Source organism: Benincasa hispida, chromosome 12 (assembly GCF_009727055.1).
Source record: "Benincasa hispida cultivar B227 chromosome 12, ASM972705v1, whole genome shotgun sequence".
Lineage (NCBI taxonomy): Eukaryota > Viridiplantae > Streptophyta > Magnoliopsida > Cucurbitales > Cucurbitaceae > Benincasa > Benincasa hispida.
In genome coordinates this window covers 21,124,031-21,150,476 of record NC_052360.1, presented here as the reverse complement: position 1 = coordinate 21,150,476, position 26,446 = coordinate 21,124,031, and the positions used below count along the sequence as shown (strand labels likewise).

The following is a 26,446-nucleotide window of genomic DNA, read 5'->3' as shown; positions in this document are numbered from 1 at the left end:
TGGGCCAGCAAGTTACTTGCCCGGGAAACCTATCAACTTCACGAATTTTCAAAGATTTTGACATCATAAATTACTTCTGCATTGTATGAACATTCAATTTTATCAGTTAACAGGTTCGTACTAAAAAATCATTAACAAAACATACTGTTAAAATCTCGCTAATCTCACTCTCGCCCATCTCGCTTTCTCTCATCTCGCTCTAGCCTATCTCGCTTTCGCTCGAATCGCTCTATCCCATCTCACTCTCGCAAAACTCGTCCACTCCCTTGTCTGACTCTAATTATATCTTCTTCGTCCTCAACCAATGCAGAACACATCGAAACCCAAAATAAAAAACAGACACGACCGATTAAATCCCGAAACTAATTATGAACGTGACGACCGATCAAACGAAACCAACCTAAACAGACGCACACAACATGGAAGACAAAAATTAAATTCACTAACCCAGTAGAGAACTTCGATTATGGTAGTAGAGAACTTTAATTACGATAGTAGATGGACGAGGTTTTGTAGAGCGAGGTTGAACGATACTTGCACGATAATTTTGAGCGGAGTGGGACGACCGTTGAGTTTGAGCGCACTCGTATAGACTAGAGGGGCATTTTTGTAATCTCATCATGTGATGACGTAAGCAGAGGGTCAATTGACATTATTTTTTAAAAATTGGTCATTTGACATTTTGGACCAAAAAATTGGGTCATTTATACAAATTTTCCTTAACAATAGAGCAATATCTCCATGCATCTTAAGAATTTATTTTTATACCTTTCAATCCCATTGTGCATAAAAAAAAAGTAACAAAAAAATTGATGACAAAGTATGATTTAATAATTAATAAGACGTATAGAAATAGGTGGAGCTGAGACCAGATGTATTGGTGTTACGGATGACCCCTTTTTGGGGGACCAAATGAAATATAGGTACTTTTTAAAATTGAATGAAGAGTGGTCTTTTGCTTGCGTCAGTACCCTAGGAGTTTACCCATTCAACCCTTAAAACTATCCACGCACTGTAATTCATAAGTGTACTTGATACTCGATACTCGATCCTTGATACATGATGTTCGATGTTTGATGCTCTATGATCTATGTTATTTGTTCTATGTTATGTACTATTTGCATGCTACTCGATCATCAATCCTTAATACTTGATACTCAATGCCTTACGTTCTATGCTTTATATTGTATGCTCTATACTATATGCTAACTACATGCTACTCGATCATCGATCCTTAATACTTTATGCTCTATGTTGTATGTTCTATGCTCTATTCAAAAGTTCACTTGAAGCTCGATGTTCTAATATCCTACACTCTTGATAGATGCAAAGAAATGAAAAAAAAATGCAAAAAGAAAGGTAGAAAAAAGAATAAAAGTCAAAAAAAAGGAAGAAGAAATGTAGAAAAAAAGAAAAAAGAAGAAAAAGAAACTAAAAAAGAAAAAGCACCGAAAAACATAGAAGATAAATGCATATAGGGTTAAAGCGATAATTACACAAAGATGACATAAGGCCAAGATTCATTTGTTTTGAAAAGTACCCTTTTTCATTTGTTGTTGTTGTTTTTTTTTTTTTTTTTTGCCAACTATGCCCTTTTCCTCAGATGTATTGGGTTTTTTCGTTATGTTCGTGGATGTGTATAAAAGCGCGTGGTTTGTGCAAAAACCTGAGGGGAATACGGGGGTTAGGGTGGTGCGCTCTGGATTCCGATCGAGCAAAATTTCCCGCCTTCCATCGTCACGTTACCTTACAACAGATCAATTTAAGTTATCGTCACTATCCGATTCCAGTTCCAGTCACCAGAGATTTCTCGAAATCCGCTCTCGCATTTCGGCCATCCGTGGCCGGTCGTGATTTCTCTGAAGTCTTGAACTTCATTTTCCAGCATTCTTTTTTGGGTTTCCTTTTCTTTCAGTCATGGATTCCTCCAAGGAAGAAGATGCTCCCGTTTTTCTTGATCGTTCTTCTCGGTTGACTAGAGGGAAGAGGTACCGGACTACTTGTCTTGCTTGAATTTTCCTTTCCTTTCTTTTCTTGGGGATGGATTTGATTGTAAATTGGTAATGAACTGATGCAATATGTTTCAAATTGTATGTAATCATGAATTGGGGTATTTTTATATGTTATAGGATGACCAAGTTGCTTGATGAGGAAGTTGAAGAAGACGAGTTGTTTTGGAATCAGGATGCTCTCAAAGAGGTTTATTTAAAGAAATTTAAACCCTCTCTCTCTCTCTCTCTCTAAGAACAATATGAAGTTATAATCACTCTCTTTGCTCTTTGGTTGTTAAAGTAAAATTGTGATTACAATAATGTAATGTATTTTTCCTGTTTCTCCCCCATTTTGTATACACGCGATTAATGTTCAATTTTGAAGATTTCACTGAAGTCGATCGTGTTCACATCCACTTAGATTTAGTTACACAGTTGGTTTTGTCTGATGGTCTCCGTTGGACTGTGTCCGCTCAATTATGGGGCTTGAGTTTTGTCTGAATCAAATATCGTTTCTCAACTTGTCCATCTTGAAAAATACGTTGCAGGATGAGGTTGATGACGAATATGAAGAAGAACCTGAGGTTGCTGATGAATTTGATAGTGATTTCAATGAAGATGTGAGTTCTGTTTCAGTTCCTTTTCACGACTTATTCTGGTCAACCATAAATGTTTTTCATAATATAACTACTTTTTATGGACAGGAGTCTGAACCAGAGGAAGAAGCTGAGAATGAAGCAGATGAGAGGTTTTCTCTTCTCTGAAGTGCTTGGATGTTGGATTAGATATCTTTCAATTTTCTGTTTTGAAATTGAGTTTTCTTCCAGAACACAAACGAAGAAGCGATTAATATTTCCTGGAAAGACTTCTTCTAAGAACAAGAATAAAAAGAGAGTTGTTTCCAAAGTTGAGAAACCTTCCAAAGATGAAGCATCAACTGATCACTCTACACCTCCTGAACATCATGATACACCGGATGATACTGAAGTGGAGAGAACGGTGAGGAAATCCACTAGAACATCAGTTATTGTTAGGCAAGCTGAGAGGGATGCTATTCGTGCAGCTTTGCAAGCCACAATGAAGGTGAGTCCTGAATACTTGAGACATTTGATTTTGTAGGACGAAGATAAAACCATTGTTTGTTAGAGTAGTTTGAGTTTTTCTTGAAGGCAGTTTCTTGATTGAATAGGGTGATGCTATGATGAAGTGCAAACTTCTGTTTTGGTTCATATATCCTTCAACTAGTTGAAAAAATGTTGTCATCCTCCTATGAGCTTTTTACTCATCTATTGTGCCACATCAGAACATTTGTTTCAATCTATAGATCCATCACGTGTTTAAGGGATGAGATGAAATGGAAAAAGAAAAAAAAAAAAGAAAAAAGAAAAAAAAAAAAGCCTGCAGAAAGAGAAAGAAAACAAAAAATATAAAACAAAATCTTCTGAGTTCTAATTAGTTTGTTTTGGAATAACTTTAAATTTTATGGCACCCAAAATTGGTTCTCCATTTGTTTGGTTTTATGAGTATATAAAAAGAGAACTTTTTTGTTTTTGGGTTAAATAATGCATTGTTCTAAGTTATTAGACTAGTTTACTCTTTACCATTTCGATGTATGCACATCAGGTCCTACCTAAGGTGTAGAACCGATGCCCTTCTTGCCAAGGGAATATTTTTCTTAGAGATAAGACATCTGACGCTGTTTTCAGGAGAGTAAGAAATCAGTGCCATTGATAATACGTCCACCCTAAGAGCTTACAGAAGGGCCTCCAATTTTGCTAATAAAAGAACTACATGATTCGATAGTATTAAAGGGTGTGCACCATGTAGAAGTGAGAAATCTAGCATCTAGCTAACTTTCAGATGTCTTCTAATTGTTTGTTTTTTTTTCCTTGGAGATGTTTTGCTTTCCTCTATTCCAAATCTTCTATATGCAAGCCTTAACATCCATATCAAATGAATTCATGTCCAATATATGCGGTTCCAATCAATAATTGCACATTTTTTCCGGCTTTCTCAAAAAGTTCCTTTCCTGCTTCTTTTTCTGCATGCTCAATATTATTATTGTGTTTTCCATCAAATAATTTCCTCAAAATGATTGTTTTTTTAGTATTAGATATGAGCGAGACTGTATCCTTTCTTGTCCACCAGCCAATCAAGAGGAAAAATCCAGGTGAGGAGAAGAAGATGAGTCAGGAAGAAATGCTTCTTGAAGCTGCTCAAACAGGTGAAACTGATGGTTAATGTATGCTGTTGTAAGTTGCAACACTAGGTGGATACTTGAAGGAATCTTCTCATTTTCTCTTGAATTATTTCAACCTTCCATATCTAAGAAATCATGAACTTGAGGAATTTGGAGCGTGTTTTGGCAAGGGAAGAAGAAGTAAAAAAGAGAGCAATTGTGCATAAAGCTGTGTACAATGGTCCACGGATACGATACTTGTCAAGAAATGGTACCATCTGAAGTGTGATTCAAAATTGTGTTCTTTCCGAAAAGAACTTGTCCATGTTCGGAATTAAGTTATATTGGTGTATTTTGTTGCAGGTTGTTCATATCTAGAGTTTAGTAAAGGGTCATCATTTCAGGCAGAGCTTTCAACCACATCAGTTCCATGTAATTAATTACTTATATATAATCGTCCACCCAATATTATTTTGAGTACGAAATTTTCATTGAATTAATAAAGAAGGCCGATGTTCAAAGACACAAACTCCAAAAGGGAGATGAAAGGATGATGAAAGGCATGATTAAATGGAAGATAAAAGGGAAATAAAAGGCATGATTAAATGGAAGATAAAAGGGAAATAAAAGGCAATAATTAATGAAATATAAAGACTTCCTAATTCATACTAATTTCGTGCAAAAGAGAAGTGAAAGAATGATTCAGAAAGGGAACACCATAAAGAATCTTTACATCTAGCCATCTTGAAAAGATCGTACAAATGCTTCTAAAAGATTTCAAAACCTTTTTGCTACAAATTTTGTAGGTAATACCCTTCACTGCATGTTTTAGTTACAATGAATTCTCAAGCATTGTTTGCTCAGCAATATTTGACCTGCGTCCTGCTTCCTTGTGTTTACATTGTCTTTTTCATTCTATCAAACTTGTTCTGTCAAAAAGAAAAAGAATATGGATCTTGTTCTGACCAGAAGCTTGTCCCCTAAATTCGAGTGCCTTCTCATCAGCTCCTTTGGTTTCTCACTCGGTATCTTCTCGAATTTTCAATAAGAGTAGGACTTCTTTTGAGAAGCATTGTTCTTACCCATTTTCTAAAATCTAAATATGACGAGTTAAAAACAAATGGATCAGATTTAGTTCTGAGAGCCAATATCCCTTGGAATGTGCCTATAAGGTATCAAATTCATTCCATTAAGTTTTTAGTTTTTCTCTTCCTCTTCCTCTGTATTTGAAGAATATGTAGGTTCTGATCTTACCTTGTTCTATATTCTGTTTTGAATACAATTATTCATTTCTTATCCCAGGAAAAGAAAATGAAAAACATGGAAACAATCTTGTATACTATTTTGCATTATAAGTTTTCATTTTTGAAGTTTAGAACCTAAATATATTTCTCTTACCTTTTTCTTTGTAGATCCAGAGAAAGCTGTATGTGTGATTACAGGTTTGCCTGCAAGGTAAGGTCTCATTGCCACTTGTTTCTTCATAGTTTGTCAGCCTTGTTAAATTGTTTACAATTGACATGGTCCAATTTCTTGAAATTTACTTTATGATGGAAACCGTTAATAGATCCTTTGGTTCCAGATAGATTACAAGAGGTTTATCAATGTTATTTTAAATAGTAAAGTGCATGAAAAGGTGCAATCCTTAGAGCTTTAAACACAGGGTAGAAAAAGGGCTTCCTTATGTGACTAAAGAAGCTTTTAATTCTGTAAGATATTGCTCCTCAGAACAGTAATTACGTGGGATATCAAAAACTAAACAATTCTGCAGCGTAATTAATATTTTTTTTTGCTGAAGGTATCGTGACCCAAAAACAGGGTTGCCTTATGCAACTAAAGAAGCTTTCAAGACAATCCGTGAACGGTATAGTTCTTCTTGCTTATTTTTGGGTTTTGATTTATTCATTATATTATAGCCGAGTTCGTATACTTCTCACTTCACTTCTTTTTCATTAAGTTTCTTTATTTCTGCTCTAAAATAAATTCTTCACGGTATTATATGTCAATATTGTGTATAAACGAGACATGAAAATGTTGGGTGGAGGGGTAACTGATGACCAAAGATTCAGAGAAAAATAAAAAATTGCCTACGACATTTTAACTTTCATTCTATATCTTCTGATGTCACTGGAATGGTCAAACAATTTAATTGATTTCCCAAAGTTTATGTACATCCAGGGTCCATGAGCCTAGGCTTCATTAGGGGAGGCTTTGGCTTTGAGAATAAGGCTAGATTACAAGGAGGCTTTGGCTTTGAGAATAAGGCTAGATTACAAAGATAACTCAAATATATAAACCGGCAGCTCACTAACTATGAAACTAACTGATAAAACCAATTTGACTGACAGATCAAACAAAATTACATGTAGTTTATAACAGTACTATTAATGAGCCTACATCAACTCTCTTCCTCATAAGAAAACTTGAGTTTCCAATCAGGCTCATCAAGAGGGTAATAAGTGCCGAAAGTTAAAAACAATATGGACATTTGTGATATTCGAATTAGTTCGATGACAGAAACATTAAGTTCCACTCTTTTGAGTATCCAAATTGGCCCAATCATTCTCTTATTTTAAGAGCACAGAAACTGTTTTAATATAGATGGTAATCTCAAGGTGTCTCTGTGATCATTGAGTTTTAAAGGTTAATACTTAATAGTATGAATAAAGCTGAAAGAGTAGCTCCACTCTTTCAATTATTTGCACTGAATTGTAAGGAAGATGTTCTTTAAGGTTCCTGCTTTACTTGATTACCCCAAATTAATCATTTTATTTTATCCTTCCATGAGTCCAGTATATCACCAATTGCTTATGTGATGCAGTTTTGCGGATGATAGTATGGTAGCCAAGGAAATGGACATGGGATATTTATTTGCTTCACTTTCTGGTAATGGGTTCTCAGCAAGGCGGAAGAGATCAACACCTCAAAATAAAAAAGAAATGTCCTACTTGCGCCACTTTTCTCGTTTTCGCCAAATTCCAGCATTTGATTCTGATCTTTCTGATTAGTTTTTCAAGGTGCTATAATAAATTCCTGTACATCTGAACTTTTGAATGCATATTCTGCCATTCCATGTTCATGAACTGTTATTATTATCTTTTGAAGAACCACAGTTGTTTGGGATGGTACGAGAAGGGAGAGGATACAGTAACTTGAAGACATTGGCTTTGGTTACCTTAGAAACTGGAATATAGAACCGAATTTTCTTACCCCATAGGTTTCATGTCAAGAGAATTTCAGAACCTAATGCCTCAGTTTTTAGGGGTCTTTTTGGGGGGTGCGGTTTGTGGTATTAGCAGTTCTTACAACAATTCACCTTCTCTCTTCGTCTAATTTAGTTGTCGACCCATGTTCTGCTAGTGCTACCATTGCTAGACAGGTTCCTATTTTACATACTCTGCCATATCTTGGACGATATGTTATTGGCAGAGTTTCAGATATGTTCTTGAGTCGTAATTTCGAGTCAAATTGTCAGAAACATTCTTGAGGAGTGACATTGTCAAAGATTGTTCTTATAATACTGTATTTGGGTTTTGTTTGGATTATGTATTCGATTCTCTGTAATCTCTTTAAGATGTTATTTGTCAAATGGAGTCTAATATATTTGAAAGTGAAATTAGGATGATTCTCAAAGACATTGTTTCTTCATGGAGACTTCCATAAAAAACGTGTTCCAATTGTTTCAGACTATCAAAAACGTGTTCTCACTAAGGTATCTGGCGAAAAGGGGAGATTGGGTTGCATGGCATATACCGCTTCCCGATATTGCTTGGTGAAAAATCTGAGAGGAAAGATTTACGCTGAAACTGAAAGGATGCTAAACAAGGGGATTGCATTTTCCCTTTATTTTACTATTGTTGATGCTTTTGGTCCTTGAATTCATGATTACTGTAGTGATGCTTTCAAGTAAGAACTTAAGAACGGAATTTGAATAGGATGTATGTGTTTGATACGTATCAAATTCTTGAACACTTGACACTTGACACTTGTTAGCACAATAGATGTGTTAGACATGTATAGAATATTTGTCAAGTAAATTGAAACGACGATAATGATTGAGAGATATATTAAACTAACTTTGAAGTATATAAATGTATCAATTTTTTTAAAAATGAAATGTGGCCTTATCGTGTCTTCGATTTAGGTTGCCTTCTGCGGATTAACACTAGGATATCACACATTTTCATATTTTAAATGTGTGACTTAACGTTAATCATAAACTCATGCCTCAATCCTGCCCGATCTGACTTTCAAAAGTTTAGTTGTTAATCATAGGGCATGTTTTTTTTCTTGCCACAAGATAATCATCTCAAAAATGCACGAGTAAGAAAAAAAAAGAGGCGAAATATATGAAATCTGCAGAAAACAAAAGAGGCAACATATATGAAATCTGCGTATGTTTGATATGCATAAAAACAAATCTCTAATCATTTCAAAATTGAACTCATAACTAAGGTTTGCACATATTAAGGGAAAAAGGATAACTAAATTTAAAGGCCAAACAAATTTTCACTCAAAACATATGGGCGCACGGTTAAAAACTTGGAATCATTTACTTCTTCTCTTCCTTCTCTGCCTCAGCAGCCTTCTTCAACCGAGCACCAACATGGCGGGCATTTGTTCGCTCAACACGAAGCTTGTCATAAGCCTTGAAAGCCTTCATGTCTTCTGTGACCTTCACAAGCTCCACTGATGGCTTCTCTAACCCAATAGGCATGTAAGAGCCCTGGACTTGGGTGGCAGTTGCTAGTTCCTCAGGAGTAGAATCGCCAGCCTACATCAACAGGAAATGTAAATGATCAGAGATCAAGACAGTCCCAAAAATTACAAAAGATGGTGTAATTAATCAATTGTATTGAACTGGGAGTATGAACTTGGAAGAGTTACCTTGAACTTGCGTGCACGCCGTGGGAAGACGACCACCTTGGCCTTGTAAGTCTTCAACCTCTGTACATTAGCTTGAAGACTCTCCAAGGAACGGTTTCTACGGCGATGATCAACTGCAATGCCAATTGTTCGTGCATATTTCTTTGGAATGCCAGCTGCCTGGTTTTATGAAAAAATTGTCAATCATCTTGTGAAGAGTATCAACCAAGGAATGATAATCCAAACAATCATTAGATATGCAAACGTGTCCTAGAATTCATTACTCAACCCTACACCCTAAAAAGGATATACATTCATAGACATTCACAACCATGCTCACAAGACTTCCAAAAGAGACAACTTTACCTAAGTACAGAACTAAAGCACACATCATAGAAAGGAAAAAAAAAAGTTGTATAAACAAAGCTGAGGTCATTTATATTTTTAAAAAATGAAGATGGTTATCAATACATTTGTCCAAATATAGAACAAAATAAATATGAACTGAATTATATATGCACATCATACAAAAAAAAACTTCAAAAACAAAAAACAATCCCACCTTCAACTCTTCCAAAGAGAAGCCCCTACCAGCCCTCACTTTCATATTATACTTCAACGTCTGTCCATGAACAATAGGTCGAAGTGGTCCAGCAGTAGGCCGAGGGAAAGCTTTCACAGCCTTTTCTTGACGAGCTAGTGACCATTTACACAAGAAAAAAAACAAACCCTGTTATAACAAAACAATACAACATTTAAGCATTGGATGAACTAGCAGAAATCCCAGGCACTCACCGTTCCTTCTCCTTGTTTTCCGAGCAGGTTGGTTGAACCAAGTTCTAACATAATTTTGCCAGTGCTTCCTAAAGTGTCCACTAGGGATAACATTGTTATGCTTCATGGCTTACCTGCTCAATAAGTTGAGTTAATATTCCAACCAAAGAAACTTCATTTTATGTCCTGAATATCACAGAAATTTGTAGATGTGTAACTTCAATCCAGATAAATTCAGCTAACACACTGACATACAAATACATCATTTAACCATTTTCTTTTCCTAAGACAAGGTTAATATGAACACAACACTGCCAAAATAATTGGAAATAAAACCCAAAACAAAAACGATAGGGAAAAGAAAAAGTAAAATACCACAAGCGGCAACGATGTGGACAAAATTCTTAGGACCCCCAAGAAAATGCAGAAAGCAAAAAAGAAAACCCTACAATCCTTCTAAACAGCTTGAGTAGGACTGACATATAGGGAACTGAAAACCCTAATCTAACATTGTAAACGAAAATCAAATTGATGTCAGCAAAGGAATGTAACACAGAGGAAATCGAAACTGAAATGAAAAACGAACCTTTGTTTTTCTCTCTACGCCCCTTCTGCAATTCCCAATCTCTTCGTTCCTTCCGTGTTCAGTTGGCCACTAAAATTTGATATATAGCGGCCATTGACGAAACCCTAGGGATTCTCCTTCCGGTTCTGTTGGACCGGGTTGTTATTTCTTCATACAAATTTTCAGATTTGTTGGGCCGGTTTCTTCTTGTGTTTTTAAATGTAGGCCTTAACATGGAGATAATTACAAAAATGTTGAAAGATCAAAGAAAAACAAGATTTAAAAAAAAAAAAAAAAAAAAACAAATGAACGGGCGGAGATTTGGACTATCGACCTCAAGGTAACAAGAGAATGAATTAATGCTTCAACTCCTAAATTATATTATTGCTATATTGTTAATTGGCGGTCGTTTGGTTCGTAAGTTTGGAGAGATATTTTAAAGCTAACTTCAGAACTAACTTTATGAAAAATGACATGATTTAGAACGGAGTTTGTTTTGTTTTATAAAAATTGACATGATTTAGGTAGTTTATTTTGTTTTTTTTTTAAATTATCTTTCTAGGAACATTTGGGACAAGGTGTTGGTTATTATAGTTCTAGGTTATTCTAATTAGATTATAATAGTTTGTGTTTGGGGTGTAGATTATTTTAGCTTGGGTTAAAATAGTATATGTTTGAGGTGTAAACTGTTTTAATTTGATAAGGAAATAGTAAACACTGTAGCAAAGAATAAAAAAAAATTGTGAATGTAAAATAGTAAAAATGTAGCAAATTGAGATTTTAAAATAATATTAACTATAACTAATTGGGACTACAAAATAATACTAACTATAGCAAGAGTTGGTTATTATAGTATTTGGATAATTCTTGTCTCAAACGCCTTAAAAAATGAGTAAAATTATCCAATTACCCTTAGATTACAAAAACAACAATACCAAAAATTTTCTCCTTACCCTCTCATCTCTGTCTTCTTTTATCTATTCTTCTCCCTCTCCTCTCTTATTCAAACCTTTTCTATTCAACTTTGATTCAAACATTTTTTCCCTCTCATTTCTATCTTCTTCTTCTCTTTATACACTTTGTCTTCTTCTACTTTTCCTTCAAGGGCTTTCGTCACAAAGCTTTAATATTTTCTTCAATATATACGTATAGTTGGATAGAACACGAAAAACCGTAAGAGATTGAGTGATCATTTAGCTAAAACAAAATTAAGGGAATATGACCAAAACAAAAGTGTACGTACTATGCGAACTATATGCGTGGAATTTTGTTTTGGTCATCTCTCTTGTTACAACTCTATTTTAATTGAATGATTAGTCTATTTTATACATTTTTTTGTGTTCATTCTAACCATGCTTATAACCTAAATACAAATATAAAGTATGTTTGAGTTTTAATACTCCAATAGGCAAATTGATCTCTGTGTAAACACTTTATAAGGTTATTTAAAAATTAAGCTATTTTGATGAAACTTGTGGTAGACCTTTGGAACACACTAAAAAATGAAGCCCTTTAATTTTAGGGGCTATTGCAGATGTTGCATTCTAACACAGAAGAATAGTAAATTTAGCACACTCTAAAACTATTTGTCAAGCTGGAAAAATTTTAATTTCTATTGAGGGATGGATTTTAGTTTTTTGGATCTTTATTGCATTTTTATCATCAATGGTTGTTTGCTATTATATTTGTTGTTAGTATATCATATCAATAGAATATAAATATAATATCTAAGATTTATATTATTTTATTTTATTTTCTAAGGTTAATTTCACAAATAATATAGTTTTTTTTTAAATGACAAAAATAAGGTCATGTGATTTTTTTTCCTGTAGTAGTGGAAATAAATGTCTCATTTAGGGTCAAATTTAGTCAAACTCATCGTCCATGTGATCATCCATGTCATTTGTCACAACACATTACTTGTGGACCGATCCACGATTAAGTAGTTTTTTTTTCTTCAATTTAAATTAAAGTTAAATGTTGCTTATGGAGTTTAGTTTGTTTGTTTATGTTTATAAAACATTAAAAAGCATGTAGCTTGACACATACTAAAAAAATGATTGATCAAATTATATTAAAAAAATACATCAAAATTCAAAACTATCAATTACAAGTCAACAAAAACTCATGTGCTAGTGGTTATCTTCTCGCACGCGTGCCACAACGAGGTATAAGAACTTCAAAATGTTGTTGATGATGAATTACAACATCAATATCTTGTCGGTTGACAAAAGACGGAAATTCATATGGTGCATAATACTCATGTTGATGACTAGAACTTGATGCATTGTCTCCTTGAACTCCTAGTAAGTGTCCAAGAGAAGTTGAAATCGAATCATTAGCTACATGAGTTTCTAGGTCAACGTGTTGCTCTAGAATATTTTTGATCTACTATCATTGACATTTACGATGAATACGTCTTCTATCGACAACATTAAAGCCTGTGTCTGTTGAACGATATCTTTTTACATGTTCATTATCTTCTAGAAACATAATGGACATTCATTATCCTTAAAATAAAAATACTATATCGAAGATATTTAACATTTTGTTTTTTCTACTTGTGATTATTTGCACGTTCATTTGTTGTTAATAAATACATCACTGATACACCGTTTTATATGCTTTGTGATAGAACTATAAATGGATATCAGTAAGATTTATTTATTTCTTTCTATCTTTGATAGTTTGATGCTCTTGTGCTAAGAGGCCTATCATTGATATATCATATCAATAAATTAGAAAAGAAAAATTTGTGATATTTATATTTTATTTTCTTATTTGTAATCATTTGCATATCCATTTGTATTAGGTCTATCGTTGACATATCATACCAATAAATAAAAAAAAAGTCTGTAACAATAATTATATTTGTTATTTATCAACAATTGTTTTCATGTTCCTTCACTATTTCATATATCGTTAATAACTCTCAATTAAATAAAAAAATATTTATAAGTAAATTTCGCATAGTTTTCCACCCATTATTGTTTGTATGCTTATTTTTTATTAAATATATTACCAATATACCTTATTAATATGGAGAAACGGTATATTGACAATATTTAGCTTTCATTTTGAATTTATGGTAATTTATATGCCTATTTTGTTTATTATTAATCCTACCAGTGATATACTGATATAATAGAGATTAAAGAAGGTATATCAATGATATTTGATATTTTTTCTTTCTTTCTTTTAATGATTATTTTGCAAGTTCATTTGATCTATTGTTGATGTACTATTAAAATATTAAAAAATAGTAATCAATGATAATTTAATATTAATAAAAAAAAATATTAAAATTACTAATAGTAATATATCACTCATATACCACATACGCATCTAAACTATAAATATATATCTATCATTGACAGATGTGAAAATGATCTAACAATTATAAATATGAAAATGTAATCTAGTAGTGATACACATAAAAATAATCTACCAAACATGTGAAAAATGTTTGCCAATAGACAAAAATAACTTAGTTATAAAAAGTCATCACTAATACACAACTTAATAGGCTATAATTTACATGAAAGTTGACATAAAAACAATTGATAAGTGATAGATGTCAAAAAAAAAAAAAAAAAGAAGAAAAAAAAAAAGAAAAAAAAAAAGGCAAAAAAAAAGTTTCTCATCTGCTAAGTTTCCTGTGCACAATCTTTTCCTATTATCTTATTGTTCTGGGAGGATCCAGCACTAATAGACAGTATGCCAATTGACAATATAGAACAAAATTCAATGTCACTATTTTATATATGAAGAAAATTGATTGTTGCCTAATAGTTCAATCAACCAATTCAATGGAATTTCATCTAAAATAAAGTGAAGGCATGTATTTCATGACCTTGCATTTCGTAGCTCCGATTCTACAAACCTGGAATTGATTCAAGGTTGTATTTCTCGGACCGTGCAGCTTCGACTTCCCGGTTATCTTCCAAATTTGGTTTCTTCATGGCATCGAGTGTGTTCAAATAAGAGTGCGAAACATCTCGACTGGAAGTTGTGCTAGAATTGCTAATTCTGCTTGCGAGGAAGCGACGAATCAAACCTCGGAGGAACGGAGCCATAGTATCTGGCTCATATTCCAAGTAATACATGATTCCTCCCATACAAATTGAGAATAGGAAGACCTGCTCATATTATCAAAACAAAGAAGGAAAGTTTGATTATGAAATTTAACAGAACATCGGAAGATATCAAGTTTACCTAGAATCTAATGGTAGATTTCTGTATAGTATAATGACATTTAAATTAGTCAATTATATCTTTTAATTATCATTTAGATGTCCTTTCTTTTTATAATTAATTCTTTAGAATTTATCTGGTATTATATTTACTCAATCTTTCTAAAAATAAGAGAAAAAATAGTTATTCTCTAAAAATAACATGGCATTAGAGTAAGAGAATCGCTGTCGTAATTAATATTGATTTCCACTTATTAGGTTTTCTACAAATTTCTAAGCCCACAAGTTAGGGAAAGTGTTAAGTGCTGATATAATATTAAATTTGTCTTCATTCGTCTGTGCTTAAGTTTTTGAGTCAATCGGAGATTTAACCGACATAACTGTTTCCCAGGAATAAGAACCAAAATAGATGTGAACAACTGATTTCCATTCCAAAGCATTAACTTCTAATCTTCAGCAATCAGATTTGATTTTGATATAATCAAATACCTCAGCATTTTTTATGTTTGGAAGCAGGTGGCGGTTGACCAAAATATACCACCAAGAATCAACTGCACGCGGAAGAACATAAAGAGCTAGTTCAGATCGTCTCCCCTTCTTCTCTAAAAGAACTGAGAGGGCAGATATTCCACCGGCAACCCAATATACGAGTTTGTGGTCCTTGGTTGCAACTTTCCTATGCAAACAAATGACCACCTAGCATCATCCCAAATACTTTAGAACATTATCTTGCAAATTTCAACTGATATTAACGTGAATAAACAATGAAGTTCAGAAAAATGACCTGAAAAATGCCAACAAAGGCAGACAAAAAACTTGTTGACCGAACTGCACCTTTCACAGCAAGCCAACAGGTACGGCCGGGAGCATCCATGAACTGCAAAAGCATGAATTATAATAACTAGCCACGAGAACTTAATGATAAAAAAAAAAAAAAAAAATCTCTGCAACAAATATAGGGGATAACACCATCAGCACATTTTAGAAAAAGATGTGAATCTTCTTAAAAATTTAAAATTAAAAAGTATATATACATCAAATGACAAGAGGCTCTGTGTAACTACTCGTGCAATTTTTTTGACCGATTGGGAGCTTCTTTGTAATACCTTCGTTTTTGTACATCCTTCTCATGTACTTCTAGTTTTAATGGAAAATCTGTGTTTCCTAGTGAAGGGAAAAAGAAAGGGAAAAAAAAAAAAAGAAAAGAAAAGAAAAAAGAAAACTTGGGCTCTACTCTAACCAAGGAACGCAATTTTAGTGGGACAACCGTGATAGTGGATAATAGTAAAGAATAAAATTTTAGGGAGAACTTACTTTCTGCAGGTGCAGAACAACGAATGGAACAAATGTCAAAGAAAAGTAAAGAGGAAATGTCTTCTTGAATGTGGCTGATGCTGCCTTCCCATTGTGAGCCAGGCACGAATTCGTGTCTGGATGGATTATATTACAAGGAATAATGGAAGGAAATTCCTCTAGATTTTCGTAGCCAGTGTTTTGCCTGCGTGACAAGTAAGAAGAAAGTGAAGCAACATCCACGGGATAGCCCCTACAACTATCTCGTACAGCCTTGTAGACAGGTTCGGCAACTGGGCCTGTCTTTTGAATGAAGTCCCGATATGATTTTGGCAAGCTCTCAGGACGCATTACAAAGGAATACATAACCTGGAACAAATAATTAATCATGAATATGACAGGGTATTACAATTAGAGAAATTCAACGTAGAAACATCATAAAGAGGAATCCCTCTCTTAACTTTTTGGGCTATATTTCATGTGTGCAATTAGAAAAACTCACATTGGGTTTAGGGATAATCAGGCTCGATCAGTTCTTCTAATCAAAGAAAAAAAAATCCCATATTGTCTTAAAAGAATGGAAACACACCAAATTCTTGAAAAATGAAATAACTTCTCAGATCCATAGAATCGCATTACCATTTACGATTCTTAAATTTAACTAGGGAGAAGAAATTGATGGATTTGTTCCAATATGTTTTATGAAAACTATTGCTGACTTTATTTTTCAATAACTCTATCCTTCTGATAAGAATAATTTCATTTCTACAAAGAAACAATACAAGGTCTCCAACGTTTCTGCTTTGTCTGGCAATTAAAAGATCTATAATGTAGACTGTTTGCCATCTCCAACTTTCATCTTTCTATGCTTTTGATAAGAATAATTTCATTTTATGAAGAAACTATACGTCAAGTCTCCAAGTTTCTGTTCTAAAGAGAGAGAAGAAACTAACATGTCTCTCCTTTGTTTGATAGTCAAGGGTCTGTTTGATAATGTGTTCGTTTCTAGTTTTTACTTTGATGTTACTTGTTTCCTGCTTCCTCTTTATAATAATCTAGACTTTTTGTTTCTTATTCATTCTTTTTTATTGAAGTACCTGTGCACATGCCATGGCAAAAAGCAGAGAATCACCATGTCTCCAGTGACTTCCCCAGAGGTGGAACTTGTTCTTGGATTTTGCAGAATTATAGGCACACTAATTTGACAAAAATAAAGCAAGAAATAAGATATACCCAATTAGATAGAATTCATATAAAGATACAGATAAGGATACAGAGAAACAGGAGAAAGAAAACTGCATCTTAACCACCTTGTGTGCTTTGTACCTGAGCAAGTCTAGCCATAAGATATAAAGCAAGAGTACGCCTCCGGTTTGAGTCATCTAATGCTAAAACAGACAGACCAGCCACTGAACCTGCTAAAATTCTGCTCATCATCCCTTAAACAATGTCACAAATATGGAAAGTGCTTATTCCCGATCTATTGCATTAAAAAGAAAATGAAACACCAACTGAACTACGAAGACGTGAAAATTGATGCTACTATGGATCGCAGACTTACACATTAAAAGGTGTCTCTCTCTTTCTCCACTTTCTAAGCAAGCATCTAAGGGCATGATATGACCCAGTAAATCCACCAAAAAGCAAACCAATACGACATGCCTCTTCCCTCACTATCAAGTCTTTCTCTGAGACAAGTTGCTACAAAAAAATGTGTTTGGAAGGAAATAACTAATCAAGCACATGAAACAAATGGAAAGAACATTCCCTCCTCAACAAGTTCAATCATTAAAAAAACATGAAAAGCAACAGAAAATTATGATACAACACAAAATGAGCACAGTGTCACTTGTCAACACAACAATACTTAAGGTTGTTTTACTTGTTTACAAAACCATATCGATTACTTGCAATAACCCATGTCTATTAGAAACAAGCATGACAAACAAGGGTGATTCTTCATTATTCTCAATTCTATTGTTTGCTAAATTAAGAAGAAGAATATTTAGGTGCATCTAGGCTACACCATCTTTGTCACTCAATTGTGTAATTATAGTTTACTACGTGACAAACTCTTCTTACTTCTTTTCTTAAAATAATTTTGTATTTTTGTTTTGTATGTGATGGGAGTGGAGTACACAAAGATGGATGTATTCTGGGATGTACTCAAGTATTGCTAGCATGAGAAATGATTCTCAATCAATGAGCTTGCAACCAAATTAAAACATTCTCATAGATTGATTTGTTTTTTTGCAATGGTGGAGAATTTGTAAGGTATCTACAGATAATCACTAGAAATAGGAGCAAAATAACGAAGAAACCTCAAGGGGACGATATACTATCAAAGTTCAACTCAGCAGATCAATAATTACAAAGGAAATAACAAAAGGAAAGGAACGATATCAACCTGTTGATTCAAGAGAACAGATGCCCTCCTCCACAAGCTTCCCATCAACTATTATTTTCCTAAAATGACTTCACAATCCCAAACCCCTACATAAACCCCTTCTCAATGCTCCTCCCTCCCTTATCCCTTACGAACAATGCGCACTCCCACTCTAACCAACTATATTATGTGAAATCACCCTTCTGCCCCCTTCTGCCCCCTCCTTGCTGTGAGTGATTGGAGGCCTAACTGAATGTCCTTTGCTATACTCATTTATGGCTCCCCCCAACTTTTTGTTTACCTTTTGTAATGGATTCTAACCCAACTTAATTTAATTCCTGTTCTTAAGGCTAAGATATTTACCTGGATTACCCATTCAAACGAGAATAAAACCCTATGTCTCTACATATCACAACCTTCTATTGAATTCTTTGGAAAAAATGGACCAATGGACTTCTTTAGGAAAAAGACATATCCTTTCAAAATTTTACAGATTTAGTTCTCCTTAATGTTCGGTTTTAGTGCTATGTTTTGAGACGCACTTCTGCCGTGGTTCTTTTTGGTTGGGGCTCAGATCTTTTGAGTTTCTTTTTCCAGCTTTTAGTTCTAAGGAGTAATCTTTGGTTAGGTTTCCATAGTGTGGTCTTTCAAGCTCTTTCTTTGCCAGTTTCTTTTTGTTCAATTCATTTGGATTTCTAGTGTGGGCATTCTTTTCTGTATTTTGTTATTTTTTGGTTCTTTATAGTGGTTTTTTTGTGAGTCTTATTCTATTTTTACTCTCTCAAGGAGTTCGTACATTTTTTTTTCCCTTGACGAATCAACTACTTTCATGAGAAAAAAAAAAATGAAAGAATAAAAGGGCGACAAAAAAACAAGCTACAAAAATGTTATCAAGTGAATAGTTACAAAAAAGCTTCGAATCCGACACCCAAAGGGACACATGAAACCTCACTAAGGACCAAACCTCACCAGAGTTTCTATCTCTACCTCTAAACACTCTATGGTTCCTCTCCCCCCAATATCCCATAACACCGCACACACCTCAACTAATCACAAAAAATGACCTTTCTCTCTGAAAGGTAGATGGAGGAGAAACTCCCGATCACCACATGAACGTCCCTTTGGCCAGCTTTCCGGACATCAAACTCCTGCAGGAAGCAACTCCACATAGCCCACGCATACTGCCAGTCCTAGAGGAAATGATCTAAGTCTTTCTCCGCCTTCCGACAGAGAATAAAACAGAAAGGCCCCAATAATGAGGTCATCTTCCTAGCCAACGTATCTAAAGTGTCCACCCAACAAGCAGAACTTGCCAAGTAAAGAACCTAATTTTCTTTTCTTTTCTTTTCTTTTTTTTTTTTTTTTTTTTTTTGTTGGTAAAAGAAACTGTTTATTGATATGTATAAGGGGAAGACCCCGATGAATGAAACTACAATAGGGATAGCCAATTACTGACTAAAAAAGATAAGCTAAAATGAGTGAAAGGGTGTTTTAGTTTACACCAAGTAAAAGCAGTAGACAAAGAACCTAAGAAAAGGTATCTTAACCACATAAAAAACTGACTCTCTGTCTAAAGAAGGATTTACAAAAAAATCCTTCACTAGGATTTGGACTCCAAGCTCGAACATCCCTCCTCCCAGCCTTAAAATTGCACTCATCCAATAAAGAAATAAGAGAAGCAACCTCCGTCGTTTCCCTATTGAACAAATGATGACAGAACCCGAAAGAAAAAGACAGAGTTTCCAGACAAAACCAAGAAATCCGAAACCGGAAGATTTTTTAAGGAAGTCAAAGGATAGAGATGTGGAAAAATAGAAGAAAGGGGACTATCCCCCAATAATCTTCCCAAAAATACATATCTTTAAGCAATTACAGTGTTACAAATTTGATTGTGCAGTGGATAAGTTTTTTGTAATTTGTCTTGCTGGTTTAGAAGGCCTTTTCCTTCCCTTTTGTAAATTCATTCTATCAACAAACTTTTTGTTTCTTCAATCCATCTTAAGGAACTAGAAACCTAGGAAAAGAAGAATATGCAGCCAGCTTCTCCATCTGATTCTTGCAAAGAAAAATATAGCCACGTGCAGGATTCCTTTATATCTTTACTTTCCAATCCTCCACGGAAAGTTGTACAAGGAAAACAACATTCAATGTTCTTAGAATTTTGATAGCACATATAATGTGTTATTTTAGGACTTATTTACGCTAGTTTTGAGATATATTTTGGTACTTTCACATATATATTTGGCTATTTTGTAGATTTCAAGCATGTGAAACTAAACCGATTTCCAGAAGAATTATCAAGAAAATCAGACCATTTGGACAAGAATTGAAGAGCCCAAAGTAAAAGAGGAGAAATTGAAAAGAAAAGAAGAAAATGAGCAAAAATAGAGATCCTGTGGCGAAGCCAAAACTTGTCTAACATCTCAACATTGATTGCAGCTTCTCAACTCTGTGACTTGGAAGAGTCACGTGTTGATCGACACCACAGATCAGCTCAACCCCCCTCAATGCTTGGAAACACGAAGATGTGATTTTCCATTCATAGCATCAAGACGGGTGTCTCAAGGCTACAACTTAGTTGTTTTTGGGGAGCATACCTGGAAGAGAAAATTGGCGAAAATTATCCTTGCACAGTTGAGGAACTTTAAAAGGACTCGTTGTCAAATCTGTATAGAAACCGACCAGCATTTCCAGCTCAGTGCAAAAAGAATTTCATTTCTAGCTTAATTTCTTAGTTGTTCTTTTCAACTTGGCCATAGAACTCCCCAGCTTATTTTATAGAAAAAAGAGCTGGAAATATATGTAATTCACGCTATCAGCTATTTTGCATTTAATAAATTAATATTTGCTCTTAAATACAGTCACCATTATAAAAGGATGAGGTCAATATAGTATTCTCAGTCTAGATTCAAGCTTACATGAGATCCTCCAAACTTAAGGGTTTTCCTCACACAAGCAATAAAACCTCAGCAAGCATTCCAATTTTCAATGAACTCCAAAGTCTCCCTATTCCAGACTCAAAGGTAAGTTCATGTTTTGATCCTCCCTCCAAACAGCTTCTATCATAAGTAATGAGACCTCCACAAGTCTCATTTTTCCACGGTTTCAAAGTTATGTTTATATTTTGAAGCACTCTCCATAAGAGAGTTAGCAGCTGCAATCGCATGCTATAAAACCTCTGCAATTGTTTCCATTGAACTCCATAGTCTCCTTACTCCACCATCTGACATTTCAAAGGTAAGTTCATGTCTTTTTCCACCCTCCAAAAGATATTTAACGACTACTTTACCATGTAAAGATTCATCCCAAGTTTCAAGTCTAAATCCTTATTTTCCACTGTTAAACCACCTTTTTTGACACAACAAAATGGATTGATCCCTATCCTAACATATTAATAAAGCTTATTGTGAGAAAGAGATCAATGACACACATGGCAGAGTAGTTCTCCAGCAAAGGCTTTGAGGATTTTAATCTAGTTTTGGTGAAAACTTCCTACCCAAAAACACAGTTATGTTACAATAAATATTGCCACCACCGGAGTTAATAGAGTTAAAAATACTACAACCATTAATTCATACATGATAGATTTCTTCAACCTCCATTTTACCTTTAGTAAGACCATTTAAGGGATGCTATGATTGTTGGGCCCTCTCCTCATTCCGCTTGTTGGCCTATCAGGTAGGATGGCTGTCTTTGGCCTTTACTTGCCCTTTCTTAAGGGAACCTAAATAACCTCCTTATCACCCCTACAACCTTTTAGCCATCACATGGAAACAATTCTGTAAAACTTTCCAAGTAGAAAGCTTTTGTGTAATTAAAGATCATGAAAGTAAACCATCAAGCAAACGCAAGAAAGTATCTCGAACCCAACCACACCCAAGAAGCTTCTCCAATCTCATTTTGCACATCACATAAAGGGGGAGCCGTGTGAGACGCAAATCACCCGTATCAACCATAACAATTTAGCCACACATGGAATTAGTTCTGTTAAATTTTCCAAAGTAGAAACTGAACACAAGGAATTAAAGTCCATACGAGGAAACCATCAGCCAAACCTAAGAAACTTTTCCAATCTCATTATGCACATTACATAAAGGAAGAGCCATGTGAGATGAAAATCACCCATGAAATTTCAGCTCAATCGTTTTAGCAATAGCTTAACCTTCCAAATTTTGTCCCTCTAGTATGCAAGGGCTATTTTTCTTTCAACTTCCATCAACTTTAGAAACTTTCACCTCCACTTTTCTCTTGTTTTATTTATCTATCCAGCAAATATAATTGTCCCATCTTTGTTTCTTATCACAAAAAAAGGAGTTTTGCACTTCTCTATAGCTCAAGCAAACTTATAAAGTTGTCACCAACAATGCAACAAATTGCAAAGAGAATGAAAACTTATTCTCTTTCATACTCAAAAAGTCGAGCTCGATTATACAGGGTGTTGTTAGAAAAAAGAAAAAGAAACAAGCCGGAGAATTCATTGAAGAGAGAGAACCATTATCGAAAGACATTCTTTCACTTTAGGGAAAAAAACCAATACAAATATATAAATATGCAGTGAAACATAAACTCCACGTAAGATTTTTTTAAAAGAAAAGTAATCCTAATACGGAAAAATGTAGGTAAATAAATGATAACCCCCCTTTACTCGATCTTTATTGTGCCAATTGCAAATACTCTTTTAATTCCTGAAAAATTCATCCCATTTCAATTTGACTCACCTCCAATTCAATTTGACTCACCTCCAATACAAACTCACCAATATGTATGGTGAAGAATACAATTCAACCAAAAATAATAATATTAATCAACATCAAATGCTTTGACCTAACGAAACAGTCACATAGCAGCAACAAGAGACGACTTTAGTGATAAGAACATCAATAATAAAAGAAGAAAACTAAATGGTGAAATAAATTCGAACAATCTTTTCCAACCCTAATTCAAAACTTCAATCCTCGATCTCATACAACAACAAGGAATACCAGGATCAACAATTTAAAAAAACGAATGACATCAAACAAAACAAACCTTGAGATCAAGAATAGATGAATAGGACTGTCTCCGCGCGAGCTTGAAAGCGCGGAGAAGTATACCAATGCCAACTCTAACACCATAAGAGAGAAGGAAGGTCTGGCAGAGGTTACCAATGGCATTAGCCACACAGGAGGACTCATAAGCAGCATGATCACACGGCGGGGGCTGTTCCCGAGTCTGATGATGATGAGATCCACACGCCGCTACTTTCCGCTGTCGCCGCTGAAGCTCCTCAATAGCTTCCCGGAGCCGGTCCTCCGCCTCACGAAGACGCCGCTCAGCCTCCGAATTCTGGATGCTGCTGATGCTCCTCTGTAGAGACGGCGATGGAGATGAGGACAAAGGGGGGAAAGAGGAAGAGGAGGAGGAAGAAGAAGAAGAAGAAGAAGAGGATGACATTTTGCGATGTGGAGAAAGGGAAATGGTGGCATCTGAGGAAGAGAGAAGAAGGAATTAAGAGAGATTGAAGTTGGAGGAGAGGGAAGATGAGAGAGAGCAGAGTGAAAATGGCGAAAACTGAGCCATTTTTGCTTTAGGAGGAAGAAGAAGAAGAAGAAGAAGAAGAAGAAGAAGAAGAAAGCTCCGTTTGGCAGTTGAGGGAAAAGGCTTAGAGAGAGAGAGGACTTAAACGGGGTTATATTCTATCTATTAGCCTTTTCACATCGGCACGTTTTACGAGTTCCGTGACGCCGTTCCGTTGAACTGAACATAAGTAATTTATAACAGAATAATTTATTGTACAAAATTGATCAAAGAAAAACAAATTAACTTGAAGAGTATGACATGCTAAACTCACTCTAATATATCAAAATATTTATTTATATATATAAGTTCGATCAACTCTTTACATATATAAATTTTAATATAGGGGTACTATATTTTAATTTAAAATTAAAAATAACATAATTATTAATTTAAACATTTTTCATTTTTTATTTAAAGTAGTATTCATTGATATTAATATATCTATCCATATATTCGTAAAATCTAAATACGATATCAGCGGATTGATATTTCAATCCTTGCATTTTAAATATTCACATCCATCAACCTGTTGCAATTTCAATTTCAATTTCATTGAGTCGTAGATGAAAATGTAGGTAAAAAAGATCATTGTTGAGGGATTTTTTTACCAACTTACTGCAACTCTCTCTCCCTCCAATGTTTTCTCAATGGCTCCACCCATCGGCCACTATCGACGAATACCATTGTCACACTTGAGCGATCATCTCCAACAACCACCTTCGTACTATCAACTCTAGGCTCCGACAACCACCTTCGATGACAACTCTGAAAATTTATTTTATTTCATGATCTCGCTCTTCATCGGCTTTCACCAGGAAATTTATTTTTCTCTCCATCTCCACCATGACTTCCTCATTTGTTACATTGCCCGTCATGATAAACATTATATCAGGATGTGATCCTCTCGTTGACTACCCAGAAGCAAAGGCAAAGTAATCGGATAAAGGATTTTCCTTTATAACAATCCCACCTTTGGGAGATTACGTAATTTGTTTCCAGATTTTCTACACGAGGACAGAACCTTGTTATTGTTATTGTTCTTGCAAGATTTCTTTCGAACTACTACAAGGTGATGGGTCTTATGTAGGAGTCACTTGTAGCATAGGTTTTGGATGTGCCTTTCTTTGATGCCATTGCTTGACTTGAATGATAAGAGGTAGAGATGTCCCACTAGGCATGCCAATTTATTTGCACGAGATTTTTCGGAGATATGTGTTTTGTGGATTTCTCCATGTGTTGATTTGTGTGCAAGTTGTTCGATCTCCAGCACTTGGTCCTCTAATTTTCTCTATGCTTGATTTGAGGAAGCAAAACACATTAATGTTCTTGAAGTTGAAGTCTTTGAAGAATGTTTGTATCTTCTAAAAACTCGTCTTTAGTGTAATTTAGCTTCAAGAGTCGAGGTTTCTAGTTGTTAGGAGAATTCTCTGTAAGCTCCCGTTGACCTTTGGACCAAATTAAGTTATTTTTAGGCTTAATCAAACATGAACTTAAGTATTTGACCAAATTAGTATATTAAATTCAAGGATTTGATGACAACATGTGGCATCATCAAGATTGCTAGCTCTCATCTCCTATTTCAACTTGGGACACATGACATCTTGTGATTTGTCCCAAGTTTGATAAATTTGTAATTTCATCAATAATTTTAGAAATGACATGTGTACTTGTGGTTGGTCTAAAATGTATCATTCAACACATGGTACATTAGAGGTTATACAATTCACAAAACAACCACTAAAAAAAAGAAAAAAAAATATATACTAGCCAAATTTAGACATAAGTAACCTGCACCCCAAACATAGGATTGAGAAATCCAAATTCCAAACCTTACACTCCAAACACATGCAGTTATGATTCCTTAACTTTAGAGCCCCCTCAATTAAACACTCAAATATTTGATTCCAAACATGCACGCCAAACGCCCCCTTAGGACTTTAGATTGTGTTCTTATTTCTAAGTTAAAACTAACCATAAACACATAGGTTAATGGCTTAGACTCCGAAAGATAATTCATAGAAGGTCGAATAGGTGCTAAATCTAGTTCATCATGTTTAAGTTTGTGTCAAAGTTACAATTGCATAAAAGGTGAAATTCTCTATCGGAGGGATATGCACATATTTAAGCTCCTTTATTTTTGTTATCTTTTATTCAAACATAATTGTAATTATCTCTCAAACTATTTTTTAGGTTACATTCAGTTGCATTCTCAAGAAAAATCCTGTTCATTGATAGAAAATTGGTTACATCCATTTCTTTGGGTATGGTACTTGGAACAGTACCTACTATTTTTTGTTGACTGTCAAAAAATGAAATCCATTGTTAGTCAATGGTCAGTTGCCTCTAAATTCGCTATTGAAGTTCAGAGCGATGAGAAGCCTTTTCAGTAGCGATAGTTGCATGAAGACTAAAATTCTATGAACTCTCGAGCTCCATAACTAAGATTGAAATTTGTAATTTGTCACCACAATTGTGTTTGAATCCTCCAAAAACTAAATTCATGAACCCGTATCTACATGACTGGAAAGTTTTCATCTTTGATAAACTACTTTGTGTGATTTTATTTAACCTTCCCTTTTGCTGATGGAGAGATCAATTTATGTGCCAAGCCAATGACAACCATCCAATTGCAATGTGTAC

At 34.6% G+C, this 26,446-nt stretch overlaps 3 protein-coding genes across 9 annotated transcripts; 1 reads left to right on the top strand and 2 right to left on the bottom strand.

The window, feature by feature from the left end:
- Window positions 1–1,640: 1,640 nt before the first annotated feature.
- On the top strand, window positions 1,641–8,235 carry LOC120093031 (SWR1 complex subunit 2). Of its 6 annotated transcripts, none has more exons than XM_039051336.1 (12): window positions 1,641–1,988; window positions 2,130–2,199; window positions 2,540–2,611; window positions 2,696–2,739; window positions 2,819–3,074; window positions 4,140–4,215; window positions 4,322–4,441; window positions 4,534–4,602; window positions 5,583–5,625; window positions 5,969–6,034; window positions 6,992–7,187; window positions 7,857–8,235. In XM_039051336.1, exons 1-11 carry the CDS (start codon window positions 1,918–1,920, stop codon window positions 7,176–7,178), a joined length of 1,074 nt encoding a protein of 357 aa, XP_038907264.1. In that variant the 5' UTR covers window positions 1,641–1,917; the 3' UTR covers window positions 7,179–7,187; window positions 7,857–8,235. The 6 variants fall into 6 exon arrangements, with proteins under 6 accessions (XP_038907264.1, XP_038907265.1, XP_038907263.1 ...); XM_039051337.1 differs by having other exon boundaries at window positions 7,791–8,235; XM_039051335.1 differs by lacking the exon at window positions 7,857–8,235 and adding an exon at window positions 7,284–7,734.
- Window positions 8,236–8,550: 315 nt separating this feature from the next.
- On the bottom strand, window positions 8,551–10,544 carry LOC120093033 (60S ribosomal protein L13-3-like). 2 transcript variants are annotated; one of them, XM_039051339.1, is made up of 5 exons: window positions 10,397–10,544; window positions 9,832–9,944; window positions 9,599–9,732; window positions 9,058–9,216; window positions 8,551–8,944 (listed from the first exon to the last, which is right to left on the bottom strand). In XM_039051339.1, exons 2-5 carry the CDS (start codon window positions 9,935–9,937, stop codon window positions 8,723–8,725), a joined length of 621 nt encoding a protein of 206 aa, XP_038907267.1. In that variant the 5' UTR covers window positions 9,938–9,944; window positions 10,397–10,544; the 3' UTR covers window positions 8,551–8,722. The 2 variants fall into 2 exon arrangements, with proteins under 2 accessions (XP_038907267.1, XP_038907268.1); XM_039051340.1 differs by lacking the exon at window positions 10,397–10,544 and having other exon boundaries at window positions 9,832–9,966.
- Window positions 10,545–14,032: 3,488 nt separating this feature from the next.
- Window positions 14,033–23,913, bottom strand: LOC120067061. The gene is made up of 8 exons (XM_039018441.1): window positions 23,276–23,913; window positions 17,423–17,562; window positions 17,188–17,287; window positions 16,959–17,057; window positions 15,883–16,230; window positions 15,353–15,445; window positions 15,058–15,264; window positions 14,033–14,514 (listed from the first exon to the last, which is right to left on the bottom strand). Exons 1-8 carry the CDS (start codon window positions 23,678–23,680, stop codon window positions 14,251–14,253), a joined length of 1,656 nt encoding a protein of 551 aa, XP_038874369.1. The 5' UTR covers window positions 23,681–23,913; the 3' UTR covers window positions 14,033–14,250.
- Window positions 23,914–26,446: the final 2,533 nt, after the last annotated feature.